Raw genomic sequence first — 19,338 nt, 5'->3', positions numbered from 1 at the left:
AGAAAAAAAAATTGAGCTTGACAAACACTGGCTTCCTTTAACCCCATGTAGCCGATGACATTTGGGATCAAATGTCACACGCATGTAAATTTAGTTTTTGCCTCAGAACAATAAAGGTTCTGAGGGTTAATCGTGTAGGTAGGCCTTAACACCAGTCTGGCCAGGCTGTGTTTGGAAGTTCTGCCTGGTCATGTGAATGGTGAGGTGCACATGTCAGGTCAGAACCAGGTCTGGTTGGATGTTTAGGTATCGGCCTTCTCGGAGCCAATCAGTGGGAGTGCTGGGGCTTGCTGAGGAGTCTGGGAAGGGGTACTTATGGGGGCATGGGTCACGTGTCCGGGGTTCCTGAGTTCGTGAGAACCGTAAGGTCTGTTCTGGTTCCAGGGCCGGAGTAGCCCCGTGAGGGGTCCCGGTCACGGGGTGTTCGACACCTTGCAACATGTTCCTGTTGGTGGCCCCTGATAGACCTGCCTGGTCTGGGGTAGGGATCCGTCTGTTCCCGAGTCTCGGAACCGGCTGGTCCGAGGAGCAGTAACTGAGGGAGGATTCAAAATGTCCGGGTGTGCTCTTAGGCTTGGAGAGACGCCACAGCTCGTGGAAGTGACCGGGGGAGGACTCTTCGGAGGAGAGCCGGCAAGTGGCATCCTGAGAAGTGCCTGGTTACTGAGTTGGGAAGGACATTGACAAATTCACACTTTTCCAGTACCATTGAGGAAACGGGAAACGTTCCAGGTACGGTGGAAAAAGGTTCCTGCTCACCCTTAGTTGATCGTTCAAGTTTTGAGTCAACGTGCTGACTGCCACAATCTCTGGCTAGAGATCTGTTCAGATCCAAAATGGTATCTGTCCCGTGCATGACTTATGTGAATATAGAATTATCAACATACAACACAGATAATAATTATACCATTTCTATTGTGCATATATATATAAAAGAAAATAAAGGTGCAAAAATTAGAGTCCCTTGGTGAATATTAATACAGTCTTTCCAGAAGAGACAATCAGAAGTCCCCCTTAATATGATAAAAAGGTGAAGATATCCTCCAATCGTCCGATATATAGTGTATACACCCTTATGTGAATACTGCCACCTAAAACAGATGTAGGCTTACCGAACGCCTTAGACCCAAACGAACATACGCCCGAAGGGTCAAAAAAGGCTTTTAATTCAAGACAACTGTAGAGCACTCAAGCCGGCAAACAGTGGAGCATGGAACTGGATGATGAAAACTCTTCCAAAGCCAAGTCACACAAAACCAATATCTTTCGATCAAAGAACAGGTCACACTAAAACTGTGTGAGGAGGAAGAAACTCTCGTGTTCACCTGCTGTAGCTTAACCAGACTCTTCCTTCTTTGTTCAGAAGTTGTATTATAAACTGATGAACATTACGCAGGGTAATAACGAGACCTCCCAAAACGTTCTATTCCGGCTATCGAACTCAAGGATCGCCTGTTAGCAGCCACACAGGAGGAAGGACTAGGAGATCACTTTGGGGCTGAACTCTTAAAAAAACGGAAGTTCCGGAGATCAGTGACCACAGGGTTGAAGAATGACCATGTCAAGGTAGCTGAGACAGTACTTGGAGAACCCCTCCACACCAGATGAAGTCCTTATAGAGAAGGTGAACGAAGCAGAGAAAGTAGAGCTTGAGAGAGACCAGAAACGGAGCAAACTTTATCCCCCTAGTCCTTCCAGTGTTGAGGTCCGGCAAGCAGATGCTCCCTCGGATGTCTGGGAGCCCAGCATATTGGCAGCAAGGGCTGAACAAGGATCCTGGCTCTCGCCCAATCACCACCTTTCCGCAAGTCAGACCGGGCTGAAGAAGTTGCTCCAGACCCAGAGGGAAATTCTGTAAATGATGACAATACTGATGACTCAACTGGCAAGCCCTCATCTGGAGAAAGTACTGTCGAAAGAAACCTCAGAGACCGTTGATGGTCCTACCAAACCCCCACCTAGAACCTGCTTCAAATGTGGAGGGATAGGACATTTCAGGCGGATGTGCTCTAGCCCAGTGGCAGAAACCAAGCCCAAACAGCCGACGGAAAATTTCAGAGGGCCCCAGTGAAGGAGTCAACTGGGTGCTCGGCTATTGGAAATCCTCCCATACCGAATCCAACACCCTCTGCCTCTAAAAGGCCCCTAAAGTGAAGAGCGAAGATACAGGCCACTAAACCAGCCAAAGGGACAGCATCCAGTGGGATCCCTCCCAATTTAGTAGGACCATCACCAATTGTCCCCATAAAAGTTGAAGGGATCTACATAAAGGCATTGCTGGACACCGGAGCTCAGGTGACCCTTTTATACAGGGACTTCTATGACTGACATCTCAAGAACTTACCGCTACACCTAAATAACTATTTACTATGTGACCTTTTACTACTACTTTGTGCCAAGAAAGATTTACTATTGGGCTGAAAGGACAATAGGTGAATTGTCAGCACAAGAATCTTTGTATAGTACAGAGAACTGGGTGTGACGTTATACTCTCCTTTTTTACCAAAATAATAGACCATAAGAAAACATATTTAGAGGCCACCAAGTGCCCACCGTGCCAAAAGCTGCCTCTTGACCTTGAAAAGATTGCTCCTATTATATAACTTGTGCTGTTGCTTCATTCACCAGACACTGAATTAAGCAGTAATACATCATTCCTTTCACCCTCAGAAGAAACATGGAAATAAATACACAAAAACTGAGAGGATCAGAGGATTTTGTGAATTATGTGCTCTCAATGTTATATTTAGAGGCGTTTGCTGAGACAAATAGGAGATCGAATCTTTTTTGTAAGACTGGCTGAAGAATGCATGTTAACTCCAAATTTTGAAATATTTCTTCCACCGAAAAAACTAACATTTCAGGTCAACTGTGCCTCTGCCACCTGTCTTTGCCAATGGCTTCCTGTGGTATCGCTTAAAGCGGAACCAAACCCATCCATTTAACAGTCCTAAAAACGGTTATATTCCTAGCACATGTTACATTGGTTGTGCTCTCAACCAAACTGTCAAACCATTCAATGGCTGGAGTCATAACTGACCATATGGGCAACATCATGGCAGTTGAAGATCAAACAGAGGCCAAGATGGCAGCTTTCTTGGCTATAACAAGCATAGGAGAGTTTAGTTCGTAGGCCTCATGCACACTGGATGTTATAAAAAGGTCAGTAGCGTTAGCTGTAGAATACATTTTATAGCATTTTTCAGTGTTTTTTTTTTTTTTTTGCAAAACTATACTCCCACAACAGCTTATGGCTCAAAAATGATAAACGCAGAATATCTGCATTTTTCAATGTTTTTAAAGCCCACTAGTTCTGTTTTTTTTTTTTCCTGCCAAAAAACATTGATTATGTGTCCATGCCCCATGTGAGCAGTGGTTCTCAACCTTCTTAGTGCCATGACCCCTTGATAAAATTTCCCAAGTTGTGGGGACCCTTAACGGTAAAATTATTTTTGTAGTGTGGGTTGTCGGCACCCAAGGCAAGACAAGTCATTTGTGCCCTTAACCTACGGAGATTTAACGCTCCCCGAGTCCTTTCTACTAGTATAGTATAAAACTCCTTATGGTACATTTTAAGATGTACCACTCTTACTCTTTGATCACCTTTCTTTCTTTTATCTCTCTCTATCCTAATTTCTTGTTTTTTTTTCCCCATCCCTCTCTCTAGCCGTATTTCTTGTTCTTTCTCTTATTCTTTCTCTCCTTTTTTCTTTGTTCCTCCCCCTCTTTTCCTCTCCCTTCCATATATTCTCTGTTTATTCCTTCTCTTACTCCTTGGTGGGGGCAATGGGATGAGTGGAGGTGCTGAAGAGGGGCTTGGGATCAGTTGCAGTGCTGGGGGAGTTCTGATCAGCCAACTTAGGTGCTCTTGATCAAGGTCATCTGCTGATCTGAGAACTGCAGTATGGACTTTTAATGGTAATCATTGGTAGTGTTACTGTGTCTCCAGCTTCACTGTGTCTGCAACTTTGTGGTGTCTCACAGCAGTGACGCCTATGCCGAAATCAGGAGATGGGGTCTCCTCCAGCCTCTCCCACTTCACATTCCTCACCAGTCAGCTGATCTCTAGTCTCTGCCCCCCAGCCATGCCATGAACTGAATGGGCGTCTGTGAAGAGGCTGAGTGGCTGCAAAGAGGCTGGGAGAGAAGTGCGGGCTTCAGGAATAACCCAGGATTCGGTGACCCCCTGGAAAATCGTCATTCGACCCCCAGGTTGAGAACCACTGCATTAGAGGGTTCCGGCATTATTGTGTTATTGATTAGTAAGTTACAAGCAGTTTAAATAAGGGCTATCAAGCAGCACTCACAAATTGTGCTAAACTATATTCCCTGATCTGTGAGGCTGAGCTATATACTCTGTCCTGTGATGCTCCTGTCCTGTGATTCTGAGGCTGTATACTACTGTCACTATGGGTGAAAGTAAGTGGAATACAGGGGACAGAATGGGTGGATTCTATAAGGGGTGGGGCTTATGAGAAGTGGAAGGGGTCAAAAAGGAAGGGCGGGGTCCCCCTATCTTAAAACTTCACCAGCTGCCACTGGGCCTAGCAATTGGTGGTTCCCTGCAACCTTGATGGAAGGGGGGTGGGATGGTATCCATACTCCTAATATTCCTCATACCTTAAAAAGCAGGTGGAACAGAGTAACTTTGGAGAGCAGCAAAACTACCAGTGGGTGGGGATAAGTCCCCTTAAAGGGGATCTTCACTGCATCTGAGTACCACAAACCAAAAACACCATTTAATTTATTTATAATTTTCAAAGCAAATTCACCCATCCACCCATGTCTCCATCAGTGGCGGCTGGTGCTCAATCAGTCAGGGGGGTTGGCAGATGGACCCGCCCCTGTTGCTCCAGCCCACACCATACCCAACCCCCCGGTCACTGGCTCACTCACCCTGTGCTGCCCCAGGACTGACATGCGGAGGCGGCGACTTCCCCCCCTCAGTCTCTTCCATGTCCCTCCTCCTTCGCTCTCTTCAGCATCACGACGGCCATCTCCTCCTCCTCCTTCGCCAATAGGATGGCTTCTCCTTTCGGGCCAATCAGGAAAAGGTTCTCAGGACCTACTTCCTGATTGGCCGGGAGGGGGATCAGTGTGACAATAGCAAACATTAATTTGCTATTGTCACAGAACTGGATGTGCCCTGCGTGTATATTAGGGGGTCGGACACATGGATGAGGGGGGAGTGTCAACTGTGCGCCGTGAATGAATGGGCCACCACTGGTCTCCGTGCTTTATTTTGTTGAGAAATCACTTTGAAAAAAAAAAACCCTAGCATTTTTGGCTGTGGCCATCTTGACTAAGGGCAAATGATTCATGGAGCATTTACTTCCTGAAATCAATCTGCCCTTGGCTCAAACATGCATACAGGGGAGTGTGCTAAGCTGAGAAAACCCCTCCTCCCCTCCTAAAGACCTAATTTGCCTAGGCATGAAACCGGGAAGTAACTAAAGAAATGAAAAAAAAAAAGTATCTCAAGTAAACATGATATACTTTCCTATCTATTTACTAATGCTAGCAGCATGAGGATTAAACTTCCATGCCTTGCTTTTACCTATAGGTTAAGCTGATAATAAGGAATGGCCCGTGCCATGCATACTAGCACATTATGACATTACTTTGCAGGTGCAAAAAGAGAACCTGTCCCTTTGCCCTGAATGTAGAACATTACATTTTCCTTAAAAAAAAAAAAATAACAGGAACCTGATTGGAGGTTAGACATCAACACAGATTCATTTACTTTTTTTTTTTTTTTAGGCATTCAGTTTCTGGAATGCTTATTTAACTACTGTCACCAGAAGTGAAGGAATGTGCTAAATATCCTGACTTTAAGAGCAATGTTCTTCTGAAAGGTGAAGAAAACAATTACCATCCTTGGGATATTGTCTACAAATTCCTTATGCGAACACGCCATCATGTGCAATTTTAAAGGTTTGCTATTACTTAATAGATTTCAGCCATGTCCACCTAATAATCCCAAGACCATTAAAACAGCACACTAAACACAAAACTTGTAGGGTTGTTGATTCATAGTTCAGATCGTCCAGCCTCTCACCTGTATTGCTGTCTGAAATAGGATTCTGGGTGCTGTAGTTCTTCTTTGGTGCAGGTTATCTGCTGCCTGCTGTTCCAGCAGGCAGAACGTTTCTCTGAAAATAGCCTGGATTGGTGATGTTCCCCGCTGGGCTGTACTGGGCCACCAAATAGTAGACCCGCTTGGCATCTGTGGCCACGCCATAGCCAACCTCCTTTGAGTCTTTCCACACAACCTGGGTGAAGTGCCCTTAAGGAAGATACATTTATTTTATTATCCGAAAAAAATAACTATTATTTTGCATTGGAAATTATAGCAGAAATTGTTTTTGTAACTTTTTTTCCAACAAAAATTACAATTCATTTACTTTAACTGCCCTGGAGGAATGCTAAACTCAGAATGAACAGGTTGTATTTTAGAACATTGGACAGAAGCTTACTTCTGACTTTTGATGGGATTCATTTTTCTCTATAGTCTACAGCCTAGAAAAATACGATTTTTGACTTACCTGTAAAACATCTCTCTCTGTATGAGCCGCCCCTCCTGCTGCTCTCATAACACTAACCTGTATACACCATCAGCACTGCCTCCTATTGCAGTGTCCCCCTCTGGGAATGATTTATAAATATAAATGCTGTAAATGCCTAATTTAAGATCCTAAATTGCGATCTCATGACCAGCCAGCTCTCTCCTCCTCCCCTCCAGACTGATATCAGCAGAGGAATCTCAGCCCTGCCTGCTGCAACTCTCAGAGGAAAGGAGAAAATGACCAGTCATGTGATTGCAATCTCGGCAGTGAAATGAGGTATTTGCAGTATTTATTTTTTTATAAATCACACACAGAAGGGGATACTACAATAGGAGGTCGTGCTGATGGTGTATACAGTTTAGAGTGACTTAACAATCACTTTAACAAAATTGTCCCTATACTGTAAAAGAGGTTTAAGCTTGAAGGGCTTTGTTTTGAGAAGAAATCACACGTGTTAAATTCAACAGTTTGTAAAGCCAAGGAAAGCTAATTACTAAGCTGTCATGGAGTGTTTGTAACAAGAGCTTGTGGTATTTGATAATTGAAGGTATATTCTTCTTTATATTATCACCAATTATAGTTGATATTATTTTACACCGAAGTTTAAGTTAATAAATATATATATTTCAGCACATCGATGTATTCCCTCTTGTCTTCAAACTAGCATGGATAAATAAACTTGAATTATTTGTTTGATTTGTGGAAAAATGTGAAAATCTCCTTAACCGCAGATTTTTGCATAATTCCATAAATATAATACTGTTTTAATATTTCATTATAAACATCTGACAGGTTATTTGTTGAGGGGGTGTACTGGACACCTTTTGCTGCCATTGTGCTATTTGCTGAGTATGCCCGTTTGAGGGATGGGCTCCCTCCATACATACCTGTTCTGAATCTATCCATTTTTATATATGTGCTCCTACTATGGAGGCTCTCAAAATGTTATAGAGTTAGGACTGAAGATAATACTGGGGTGCCGTGACGTGGATGCTGCGGCTTACTCATGTGTTTGCAAATGTGTGCAATCTAAACCCCTGTTTTTAACGTGAACTGTTAGGACAATTTGGTTTATTGCAGGCTGGATGGTAAGTTGAGCTGGGAATTTTTCTTTGTTGTTGTTCATCTTAAGCTGGCCATACATGGAACAAAACTCAGCAGGTTCAGCAGAAATCGGCTGAATTTAGATCCACACATGGTTACTGTGGTTGAACAGAAGTCAATCTATCGATCCACTTCAGTTCAACTGCCCTATCAGATAAAAGCTGCTCGATCAGCTAGGCAGGCAATACACTGTAGCGCTGATCTGTGTATTCTCCCCGCTGTCAGGATACAATAACGCAGCAGAGAGGAATTCTAAAGAACCAAAAAAACAAAGTTAAAGAGAAGTTCCCCTGACAAAAAAAAATTAAAAGTCAGCAGCTACAAATACTGCAGCTGCTGACTTTTAATAATCAGACACTTACCTGTCCCAGAGTCCAACGATGCGGGCAAATAAAGCCCTGCTCTTTCCCCCCTCCGTTCGGCGGTGCCGGCATTCTAACTGTGGGCACCCGGCTGTGGCTTCACAGCCGGGCACCCACTGCGCATGCGCAAGTGGTGCCGCGTGCCGTGATTGGCCTTGCAGTTATCTGGGACCTGTCACATGTCCCAGATGACTGACAGGAGGGAAGGGGCAGAGCTGAGCCCTTCCTGCGCTGAAGGGAAGTGATGTCACCAGCCCAGGCACTGAAGGAGGCAGACTATGAGGGACCCCCTCCAAAGACATGCAGGTAGGTTAATTGGCTTCTGTCCAAAATTGGCCCTAGTATATGAATGGGGACCTTGGATTGTGGGCTCCTTGAGGGTAGGGACCGATGTGGGTGTGCAATGTACAGGGATGGGGACATTTGTAGACACTCACTCAGGTTGAACTGGATGGACTGGTGTCTTTATTCAACCTTACTAACTATGTAACAGGCATTTAGAGGCAAGTTAAAAAAAAATCCAAATGTATTTTTTTTAAAGAATTTTCATGATTTTTTTTTTTTTTTTCTGTGGAACACCACTTTAAGGTCCCACTTAGTCACTAGGGAGCTTACAGGGGGAACAATGTGAGCGATATCCTGGGCAAGGCTTTCACCAATGAGTGAGAGGCAAACGATCTCTGGAAAAAGAATGGCTAGGGCCAAAATCTGACTTAAGACCAAACACTGGCCCAGATCAGACGAGAAAAGACAGAATTTGTCTTATGGAGTAATTCCTGGGATGGAAATTCCTAGCCTGCAACCCGCAATGCAAAGTAGGCTTTCCAGGTATGCAATGTTAGACTTGGCGAGATGTCAATTTCCGAGCAATCAGGATTTTAGGGATGTCTAGCATCTGATGTACCCATGTCCTTTAGGAATCAAGCTTCAACCACCAAGCTGTTAAAACTAGTAAGACTGAAAAATGTTAATGCCTGTGACCCTGAAACAGCGTACCATGCTCTCCTGCCCATTCAGTGCAGCTCACCAGAACTCCCAGAAGCTTTGGGGGGGAGACATAAATCAAGTTGAACTGTTTACTGATCCCACAGTGTCACAGGGACCTCTGCAGAATCTGGATGCCAGAAGTTCCATGTCTGGCTTCCCCCACCTGCGTCAGAGCTCTCAAAACACCTTTGGGTGAAGAGACTATTCCCTTGGAACTAGTTACTAATGACTGAAAAACTCTGTCTTCCAATTCCATAGTTGCCAACTGTCCCGAATTTCCCGGTATTTGGAAAGGGAAAGGTCGATTCTTATATATTTTTTTGCATCCGCCACTAGAGGTCCACAGCCAGCACCGAATTGTTACCACTGGCCGCCATTTTACAGAAGATAAGTTATTGCAAGGAAGAAGCAAGAGGCGAAACATAGGCTCCGCCTCTTAGTTCTTCCTTTCCGTCTCCACGAGCTGGTCTTCTGTAAATGGCAGAGATGTAAGGAGGGATTCCACTGGGGACACCTGAGATGTAAGGAGGGACTCCGCTGGCGACACTTGATGTAAGGAGGGACTCCGCTTGTGACCTCTGATGTAAGGAGGGACTCCGCTGGTGACATCTGATGCAAGGAGGGACTCCGCTGGTGACATCTGATGTAAGGAGCAACTCAACTGGGGACCCCTGATGTAAGGAGGGACTCCGCTGGGGACCACTGATGTAAGGAGGGACTCTGCTGGGGACCACTGATGTAAGGAGGGACTCTGCTGGGGACCACTGATGTAAGGAGGGACTCTGTTGGGGACACCTGATGGCATTTGGTGGCAGGCGACGTGGCAAGTGACACGCTTAGGGCTCCCACTGATTCTGCATTATGGTGAGTTGAACTATTTAATTTTACAATGTAATAATATAAATAATGTGCTTCAATCATCCTGACACCATATGATGATTGAAGTTCTAACACCAGGCGTTTGGAGTATCTCTATCTGATTGTTAAATTTTATGGAATACAAATATTGCTATTGTGGTGTAGGATCTGGGCCTTTTGTCCTTCCATCCCTCTTTCTTTCCTCCCTTCTCTCTCCTTCCCTCCCAATTTCTTTCTTTATTTTTCTTTCTTTCTTCCTCCATCCATCATTCATCTTAGACTCAAACCACACCCCCTTTGAGCTATGCCCCTTTAAGCCACACCCAATATTTTGTTTAACCCATTTTTCGCTGCCACGTTTTTCTTCCCCCACTATAGCCCGCCTAGAAATGAATGCCACTGCCTCCTAATTTTTAAAAAGACTCAGCCTACAGACAAAAAAGTGTCTGGAATGTGAACTGTAAAATGTGAAGTTCTGCCCAAGCTAAAATGAGGTCCACTTCTTTTAAATCTGCAGTACTCCTTGTGCCCACTGATGGTTGATATAAGCCACAGCCATGGCATTGTCTGACTAAATCCTGGTTGAGTGCCCCTGCAGGGACAACCAAATTGCCCCAAGTTCCTGTATGTTGATCGGTGATTGAAAGTGTGGCTTCCACTGGCAGCCAAGTCCCCTGTATTGTGAGAGTTTCCAGGACTCCAGCCCAGCCTTACAGGGTGGGGTCCATCATGATCAACTTTCAAGACATTGGGAGAAAAGACCTTCCCATTTCCAGTGCCAGACTGAAAACTCATCATGCTAGGGAAAGTTTAGCTTTGCTGGTCAGGCGAATGGGATAATCCAGAGAATGCTTGTCCCACAAAGCTAAATTGTTAATTTGCAATGGTCTGGAGTGATACTGGGAGTATGATACTAGGTTACCTTCAGGCTCAAGACCCTCATGCAAAAGCAGATTGGAAAATGGAATCAGGAGCTTGTCAGGAGAGAAGAAAGACCTGTGTCCAGGATCAGGCTCAGATATTCCAAGCAGTGGGTCAGTTCCAGCACTAACTTCTGTAGTGTTAGGATCTATCCAAACCTCTGCAGAGTCTACAAGTCCAATAGACCACTTGGTAGTGGTGTCGTCGGCAGGTAGCACTTAACCCATCACCGGCGGCTTACCATGCTTGGCGGTGGCGGCCTTCCATTCTCTTGGTCATCGCGGCAGTGGCATCCCGTTCTCCTTGTCATCACGGCGATAGTAGCGGCTACCATTTCCTCCCTCTGCAGCCAATCGGGAGTCTTCTCTTTTCGGCCAATCAGAAAATGGGTCTCACCCCCTGCTTCTGATTGGCTGGATTTAGGATCAGTGTTTCAACAGCAAATATTCATTTGCTGTTGTAACACACCTGGGAGGGCTCCGGAAGCATCCTCTGCGACCCAAGCCCACCCTATTTTAAAGCATATTAGAGCCTTTGGCTCTAATAAGGTGCTTCAGAAAAACCTCATGCTATTATAAATATAGGGGTGGCAAAGAGAGAGGGGTGATGCCCTAGCAATCCTAATGGATGTGCTGCCACTTCTATGTATTAGAGAAAATACTGCAATTTTCGTTCTGATTATGTAGACGTTTTTCCAATCCTCACAGTGAACATTTTGTATATAGACCCCCAAATGTATTTTCCCAGTGTTTTTAAATTGTGGTTGACCTTTTCAGAAAAAGTGAAAAGGTGAACTAACTCCATACATCCTCACTATCCCCTTGTTCCCGCTGTACTTATCTCTGTGGAAGCTGAGCTGTCAGTGCCCATGCAGTCTGTGCAGCAGTGTGGGAATTTTTAAATCCCAACTCTTCTCTCTCTTTTCTGTGCATGGCTTCTGGATGGATCAGAGCAATGCTATGCCAGTGAGGACCAATTAGAATCTCTCTGATCGATCCCAGAAGCACTGCGCAGAGAAAAGGGAGAAGAGTGGGGATTTCAAATCCCCAGACCACTACATGGCCACTGACAGCTTCCCATCCACAGAGGTAAGTACAGTGGGGATGGGGGAGGTGCAAATAAGGTTGCCACCTCATTCCTTTCAATACCAAACACATAGTTACATAGTTAAAAAAAAATTAATTACACAGGATATAAAGGCTAATTTAATGCAGATAAGGCACCAAGTGAGTTTAATTACCAACTTAATTAGCCACAGAACCTGTGTAATTAATATGTGTTTGGTTTTAAAGGGATGAGACACTAGGTGGGGAGGATGTACAGGGTTAGTTCACCTTTTAATTTTTTTTCTGAAAAAATGTTTTAACTTGTAAACAGTTTAATTTTGGACCACTAGATGTCGGTATTGTACATGAACTATTTGCATTCTGTGCAGTGAGATAATTTATTGAGAGCTGATTCACACTTTAGTGATCAATTGGAGTGCATTAACACACGTTACTTTGTGTGTCAACATGTGTTGTGTTATGGCAGCTTATTTATTATGAATGGGGTGCCTGCCATCACAACAGATGTAGAAACGCACGTTACCTTTTTTTTTTTTAGCTAAACAGTGCACCATAAAGGCACACTATGTGAATTGTGATGTTCCATGATGTCTTGCACGCTACCTACTGTACAGTGTGTTGGGCTACCATTACCAAAGAATGGCACCACAACATACCACACATAAAGCAGGTGTGTTGCGGGAATGTGTGCATTTTACCACTCACTGCAGTAAAGCACAAATATCAATGGGCCCTCACACAGGTGCAGTGTGATCAGACCCTATGCTGTACAAATTCAGTTTTTTTCATGAAACTCTGCCTGCTTCCGCAATCCGCTCCCAGCAAGCAAGCGCACTGTGACAAGAGGACTGCCCATAGGGTTGCCACATTTACTTCAAGTCAAACCCAAACACATTAGCTGCGCACAGCAATCTTTTTTATGGTATACCTATACATATATTTTGCAATAATCAAATGAAAGGTAATCACAAGAGTTCTCCTTTACATCAGAGTCCACAGAGTTTACCTTTACATCTAAACTTGCAAAGTTTCCCTTTACATCTGAACTTGCAGAGTTCCCCTTTTACATCTGAACTTGCAGAGTTCCCCTTTTACATCTGAACTTGCAGAGTTCCCCCTTTTCCATCTGGACCCGCAGAGTTCCCCTTTTCCATCTGGACCCGCAGAGTTCCCCTTTTCCATCTGGACCCGCAGAGTTCCCCTTACACTGTAAGGGGGGACTCTGCAGACTCTGATGTAAGGGATGCTCTGGGAACCCTGATTTAAGGGGGAACACTGAAAACTCTGATGCACGGAGAGGACTCTGATGTAAGGGGGAACACCGTGGCTTCTGGTGTAAAGGGGAACTCTGATGCAAGGGGTGCTCTGAGAACTCTGATTTACCTTAATGTACCCTCTCAGAGGCAGGCGATAGAAGGGGGGAGACTTCAATCACAGACAGGGATGGATGGTGAGCTCACTCACCCCTTGGCAGTCAGCACCTCTCATCCAGATGTATCTGAGGCTGTTGGACTTCAAATTTCTGCCCCCCCACTTTCCTTTTCTGAGGCACAGTGCTGGGGATTGGAGTATAGGCAGACACAGCGGAGTAGGGGCTGGAGGAATAGGAGCAAATTGAGCCCCCTCTTCTCTCCTGTCTGTGTGTGTGTATGAGGGGGGGGATTGTTAGTCCTAGCTTTGGGCAGTGTGAAAGAGAGTGTAACAGACACTCTCGTCTTAGAGAACTGCAGCCAGCAACCCTGCTGGGAAGCCATAGTACAGTCTGAATAATGTGTCCAGGTTTCAGGCAGTATGAAACTCGGACACATGATTCCGAGCCTGAACTGTTCGGGTGAATCCCGGAGAGGTTGCAACGCTAACTGCCAGAGATCTGAGAGTGAGAGCAGCACTGTGCATTACAGGCCAGCCAAGCTGAGGCCTCCCGGGTCCTGACTCCTGACAAGATGACCGCACCGCCAGGCACCCAGAGCAGACTGTGTGTGTGTACAGTAATAACAGTTGTGGTACATTACAGTTACAACAGACCTGAGGCCTCCCCTCCCCTCAGACCACCATCCGTCCACAGCACACGGTGCAACTGTATATTACAGGCCTCCTCTGACCACTGGCAGTGGCATTCAGGGCACTGTGCATTATAGGCCATCCCTCAGACCACCATCCAGCACTTTGCAGCATTACAGGCCTCCTCTGACCACTGACAGTGGTATTCAGGGCACTGTGCATTACTTGCCATCCCTCAGACCTGAGACCACTACCTAGAACTGTGCAGCATTACAGGCCTCCTTGGACCACCATCCAGAGCATTGTGCAGCATTTACAGGCCTCCTCGGACCACTGTCCAGAGCACTTGGCAGCATTACAGGCCTCCTCAGACCACCATCCAGAGCACTAGGCAGCATTACAGGCCTCCTCGGACCACTGTCCAGAGCACTGTGCAGCATTACAGGCCTCCTCAGACCACCATCTAGAGCACTGTTCAGCATTACAGGCCTCCTCAGACCACTATCCAGAGCACTGTGCAGCATTACAGGCCTCCTCAGATCACCATCCAGAGCACTATGCAGCATTACAGGCCTCCTCGGACCACTGTCCAGAGCACTGTGCAGCATTACAGGCCTCCTCAGACCACCATCCAGAGTACTGTGCAGCATTACAGGCCTCCTCAGACCACCATCCAGAGCACTCTGCAGCATTACAGGCCTCCTCAGATCACCATCCAGAGCACTATGCAGCATTACAGGCCTCCTCAGACCACTATCCAGAGCACTCTGCAGCATTACAGGCCTCCTCAGATCACCATCCAGAGCACTATGCAGCATTACAGGCCTCCTCGGACCACTGTCCAGAGCACTGTGCAGCATTACAGGCCTCCTCAGATCACCATCCAGAGTACTGTGCAGCATTACAGGCCTCCTCAGACCATCCAGAGCACTCTGCAGCATTACAGGCCTCATTGGACCACGATCCAGAGCACTCTGCAGCATTACTGGCCTCCTTGGACCACCATCCAGAGCACTCTGCAGCATTACAGGCCTCCTGAGACCACCATCCAGAACACTGTGCATTTCTGGCCTCCTAAGACCACCATCCAGGGCACTGTGCAGCATTAATGGCCACCTCAGACCACCACAGAGCAGCTAAAACTGTATCTGTGAGTTTGTTCATACCTTAATACCATAAATAATAACAGGATATTAGATTTTTTTTTTTACTCCAGGAGTATGTAAAATGGGACTAAACTGGCATTTTAGTCAAAGACTATGACTAAAACTAAAACACTTGCAGAAGACTAAAATGGGACTAAAACTAAATCGAAATTGTCTGTCAAAATTAACACTGCTCCCTTGCTTCTTTTCCCCTCTCCCTCCTCATCGCTTTCTTCTCTTCTCTCCTTCCATCCCCACTTCCTTCCACTTGAATGCACACATAGACAATTATGCTTTGAATTCTTTTTACCTGTGGCACTGGAAAAGCCAGGTTTGCTGAAGTTATATTTCTGGACCTCTCTGTACCAGCTGTCCACTCCTTCATTACCTGAATATAATAAAAGACAATGGAGAATTATGAGTAGTATGACATCTGTCGCTATGTAGAATTTTTGTTTCTGTCTGTGTCTCAAATGGGGATTTTCTCTCACTTCCTGTTTTGATGACTACTGAGGAGAATGTCCTTATCAGAAGCGTGGACAGCATTGAGGCCTCATACACATGGACGTTTTAAAAAACGGGCTGTAAAGCTAGTAACAACACCTGGGAAAAAAGCAGCGTTAAAAACACGATTTTATTAGCGTTTTGATTTGGCATCAATTTGCGTTTAACAACGTTTTTAAGCGTTAACGCTAATGCACGTTAAAAAAAAAAACATCCCTCTGCTATTTTCCACTCTCAAATTACCCACATAAACATTTTTGCACCTTAAAAACGCTGGCGCTAAAAAACATCGGTATAGCATTAATGTGCGTTTTTGAGCTTTTTTCAGCGTCAGCGTCAAAACTGCTCTAACGCTGGAGCCTCTGAAGCAGCTGGTCCTTGGGTTTTTTTGGAGCTTAAAAACGACCATGCCTGTTACAGCTCAAAAACGCCATGGTGTGTATGAGCCCATTGAATAACATGGCGTTGCCTTCTTAAGCAGCAAAAAATGCTCATAAAAGCCGTTGTAAAAACGTCCGTTTGTATGAGGCCTAATAATCAAATGAGGCTCCAGACCCTACCCCACTCTGCTAAAAGGTGTTTTTTCATGTTTGTGACCCAGTAGGGGAAGTTTCCTGTCTCTGAGGAGACAGTTGGAAATGGAAATATTCCTGTATGGTGTATCGATCCATCTAGAATCTATTATGCATTTATGATTTTTTGCTGACTTGCTACTATCTATAACTACATTTCTACATTAAGATTTTATGTATTCACTACTATTACTGTTATTATTACTACGTTTTATAACGGCGTCTCAACAGTTATATCCAGGTATATGTACAGTGGATATAAAAAGTCTACACACCCCTGTTAAAATGTCAGGTGATGTAAAAAAAAATGAGACAAAGATAAATACTTTCAGAAATATTTCCACCTTTTAATGTAATCTATAAATTGTACAACTAATGCCGCGTACAATTCGATTGTGTGTGGGCTCCAGCTGACTTTTTCTTCCCAAAAGTCAGACGGACCTAGAAATAAGACTGGCTTCAAATTTGTCCATTGTACTCGGCTTTTAGCGGACAATCCGTTCATCGGTGTGCTAGTCCGACAGACTAACAGCCTGTTCACACCTGAACGTTTTGTAGCCCTACGCCTGAAGCTACAAAACGCTGGAGGGGAAAAAATCCATTATTCTCAATGGAGATGGTTCACATCTCCACTCCATGTCGCCTGAAGCCCTACGCCTGAAGCTCAAACAAGTTCCGGACCCTTTTTTGTCGCGCGAATTGGGCTGATTTGGGCGTTTTCATTCCCATAGAAACTAATGGAAACGCTCGATTCGAGCGTTTAGCGCGACAACGAGCGTTTCTACGGGCGTTTTGACGCTGTATCTGCTCAAGAAAAAATAAGCAGATGAAAAATATTTTTCCTATTGGCTGAAAAAAAACGCCGAAGTTAAAAAACGCTCGTTGTCGCGCGTTGTAGTGTGACAAAACGCTCGTTGTCTCGCGACAAAACGCCGGTAAAAACGTTCAAACACGCTACGCTCAGGTGTGAATGCAGCCTAAAACTGACACTAGGGCAGCTATTGGCTACTGGCTATAAACTTATTTTAAGTCATCAATCCGTCGGACCTTTGGAGTGATCGCGTGTTGCCAAGTCTGTTCGTTTGAAAGTCCGGCGGACCTCAGCTGCAAAGTCCGTCGGATTGTCCGCCAGACCAAGTCCGTCTCAAAGTCCGGTCGTGTGTACGCGGCATTAGTTGAACAACAAACTGAAATCTTTTAGGTGGAGGGAAGTAAAACTAAAATAATATGGTGTGCACACCCTTAAACTAATACTTTGTTGAAGCACCTTTTGATTTTATTACAGCACTCAGTCTTTTTGGGTATGAGTCTATCAGCATGGCACATCTTGACTTGGCAATATTTGCCCGCTCTTCTTCGCTAAAACATTCCAAATCTGTCTGTGAGAGCATCTCCTGTGCACAGCCCTCTTCAGATCACGCCACAGATTTTCAATGGAATTCAGGTCTGGGCCATTCCAAATCTTTAATCTTTTTCCACTGAGTTCCGCTGAAACTGTCTTGCCTACACATGATCACACCAAAGTCTGACCGTCTAGAACGCGGTGACATACAACACGTACGACAGGACTAGAAAAGGGAAGTTCAATAGCCAGTAGCCAATAGCTGCCGTCTCATACTTGCTTCAGAGCATGCGTCGTTTTTGGTCTGTCGGAACAGCATGCAGATGAGCGGTTTTCCCGATAGGAAATGGTTTAGTCGGAAATATTTAGAACATGTTCTATTTCTAGGTCCGTCAGAATTTTCGGGAAAAAAAAGTCAGATGAGGCATACACACGATCGGAATATCCGGTGAAAAGATTCTGTCTGACTTTTTCTGTCTTACATTCCGCTCGTGTGTACGTGCCATTAGTAACACTTTTGACACTTTGTGGGAACCAGTGACACTTATACAGTGATCAGTGCTAAAAATATGTACTGTCATTGTACTAATGACACTGACTGGGAAGGGGATAACATCTAGGGCAATCAATGGGTTAAATGTGTGCCTAACAAGTGTTTTCTCACTGTGGGGGAGGTGCTTTTACTAAGGGAAGACATGGATCCCTGTACCTGCTTTGCAGGAACACAGGATCAATGTCTTCCATACTGACAGACTGGCAAACTGCCTTGTTTACATAGGCAGACCACTAAGCGAGTCCGCCGGATCCGCTGATTGGCTCTGATAACCAGAAATGCAGGATCACATATATATGTGATCCTGTGTAGCAGTAAATCTGCTATCAAGCGATCGGCAACTGGTTAAGATCATTAGCATAATTATAACTCGCAGGCAGCAGGCACTCTGTCACATAGTGTCATATAACATGGCTGCTGGGTGCTGATTTTGTTAACTTATGACCAATAAGTGCCTGCTGCCTGTGAGTTCTGAACCATCCATTATGCCAGAGAGACAGACACAGTGCAATGTAGTCTATTCACAGACACCCCCAAAGCACACCTGTGTTGAAGCCTTGAAGGCACTGGCAGCCCCACGATTGGATCTGCTTGCTCTCTATTCTTGCTGCTGAATATCGTCAACTGAGCTCAGCTGCCTCTCTCTGCCCTCGCCACCTCCGCCTGCCTCACAGCCTCTCAGGTCTCGCTCTCCGGGCCCCGGCTACTACTGGGTGGGGAGCGGAGGGAAATTAATCTGCCAGGGAAGGCAAGAAGATAATCAGGCAGGCGACTGGTCAGCATTTGAGCCAAGGCAGAAGAGCATGTGAGCGGAGCTGAATGGGCATGTGCTGGAAACTGAAGAAATAGTCCATCCGCTCTGACCAGCACATCATCATCAGAAAGGGACACAGATAATGGAAAAAATACACCAGCCTAAGCTAATAAGAGCCGGGGGGGTGGGGGGTGTAATTAAGATTTTTTTTTATTCTGCACTAACTGTCTTTGAAAATTGCCCCAGCTCCTGTTGAAGTCAAATCCGGGGACAGAATTGGTTCGGGGACAGTGTCCTCAATCCGGGGACTGTCCCCTGAAACTGGGGACATCTGGTCACCCTACTCTACCTTGTCTAAGGCCCCTGTTCCAGCTGTTGAAAAACAGCCCCAAAGCATGATGCTGCCACCACCATGCTTCACTGTGGGTATGGTGTTCTTTTGGTGATGTGCAGTGTTGTTTTTGCGCCAAACATATCTTCTGGAATTATGGCCAAAAAGTTCAACCTTGGTTTAATCAGACCATAACACATTTTCCCACATGCATTTGGGAGACTTCAGATGTGTTTTTCAAAATGTAGCCGGGCTTGGAAGTTTTTCTTCA

The 19,338-nt window shown here is 45.2% G+C and overlaps 1 protein-coding gene across 3 annotated transcripts in view; it reads right to left on the bottom strand.

Moving 5' to 3' along the window:
* LOC143974630 (Golgi-associated plant pathogenesis-related protein 1-like) overlaps positions 1-19,338 on the bottom strand; it is a 58,567-nt gene that overhangs the window by 18,339 nt on the left and 20,890 nt on the right. For 2 of the 3 annotated variants that reach the window (XM_077476226.1, XM_077476235.1), the window contains 2 exons: positions 15,322-15,399; positions 6,059-6,286 (listed from right to left, as the gene is read on the bottom strand). In XM_077476226.1, the coding sequence (XP_077332352.1) occupies positions 6,114-6,286; positions 15,322-15,399 (251 nt within the window). In that variant the 3' untranslated portion in view covers positions 6,059-6,113. The remainder of the gene's footprint in view (positions 1-6,058; positions 6,287-15,321; positions 15,400-19,338) is intronic. The other variant, XM_077476245.1, reaches the window with a different exon arrangement.

The sequence above is a fragment of the Lithobates pipiens genome, unplaced genomic scaffold (assembly GCF_037356315.1).
Source record: "Lithobates pipiens isolate NorthernLeopardFrog02 unplaced genomic scaffold, aLitPip1_a1.2 Scaffold_1, whole genome shotgun sequence".
Taxonomy (NCBI): Eukaryota; Metazoa; Chordata; class Amphibia; order Anura; family Ranidae; genus Lithobates; species Lithobates pipiens.
The sequence above is the reverse complement of the archived record's forward strand: the minus strand, read 5'-3'. Positions and strand labels throughout refer to the sequence as shown.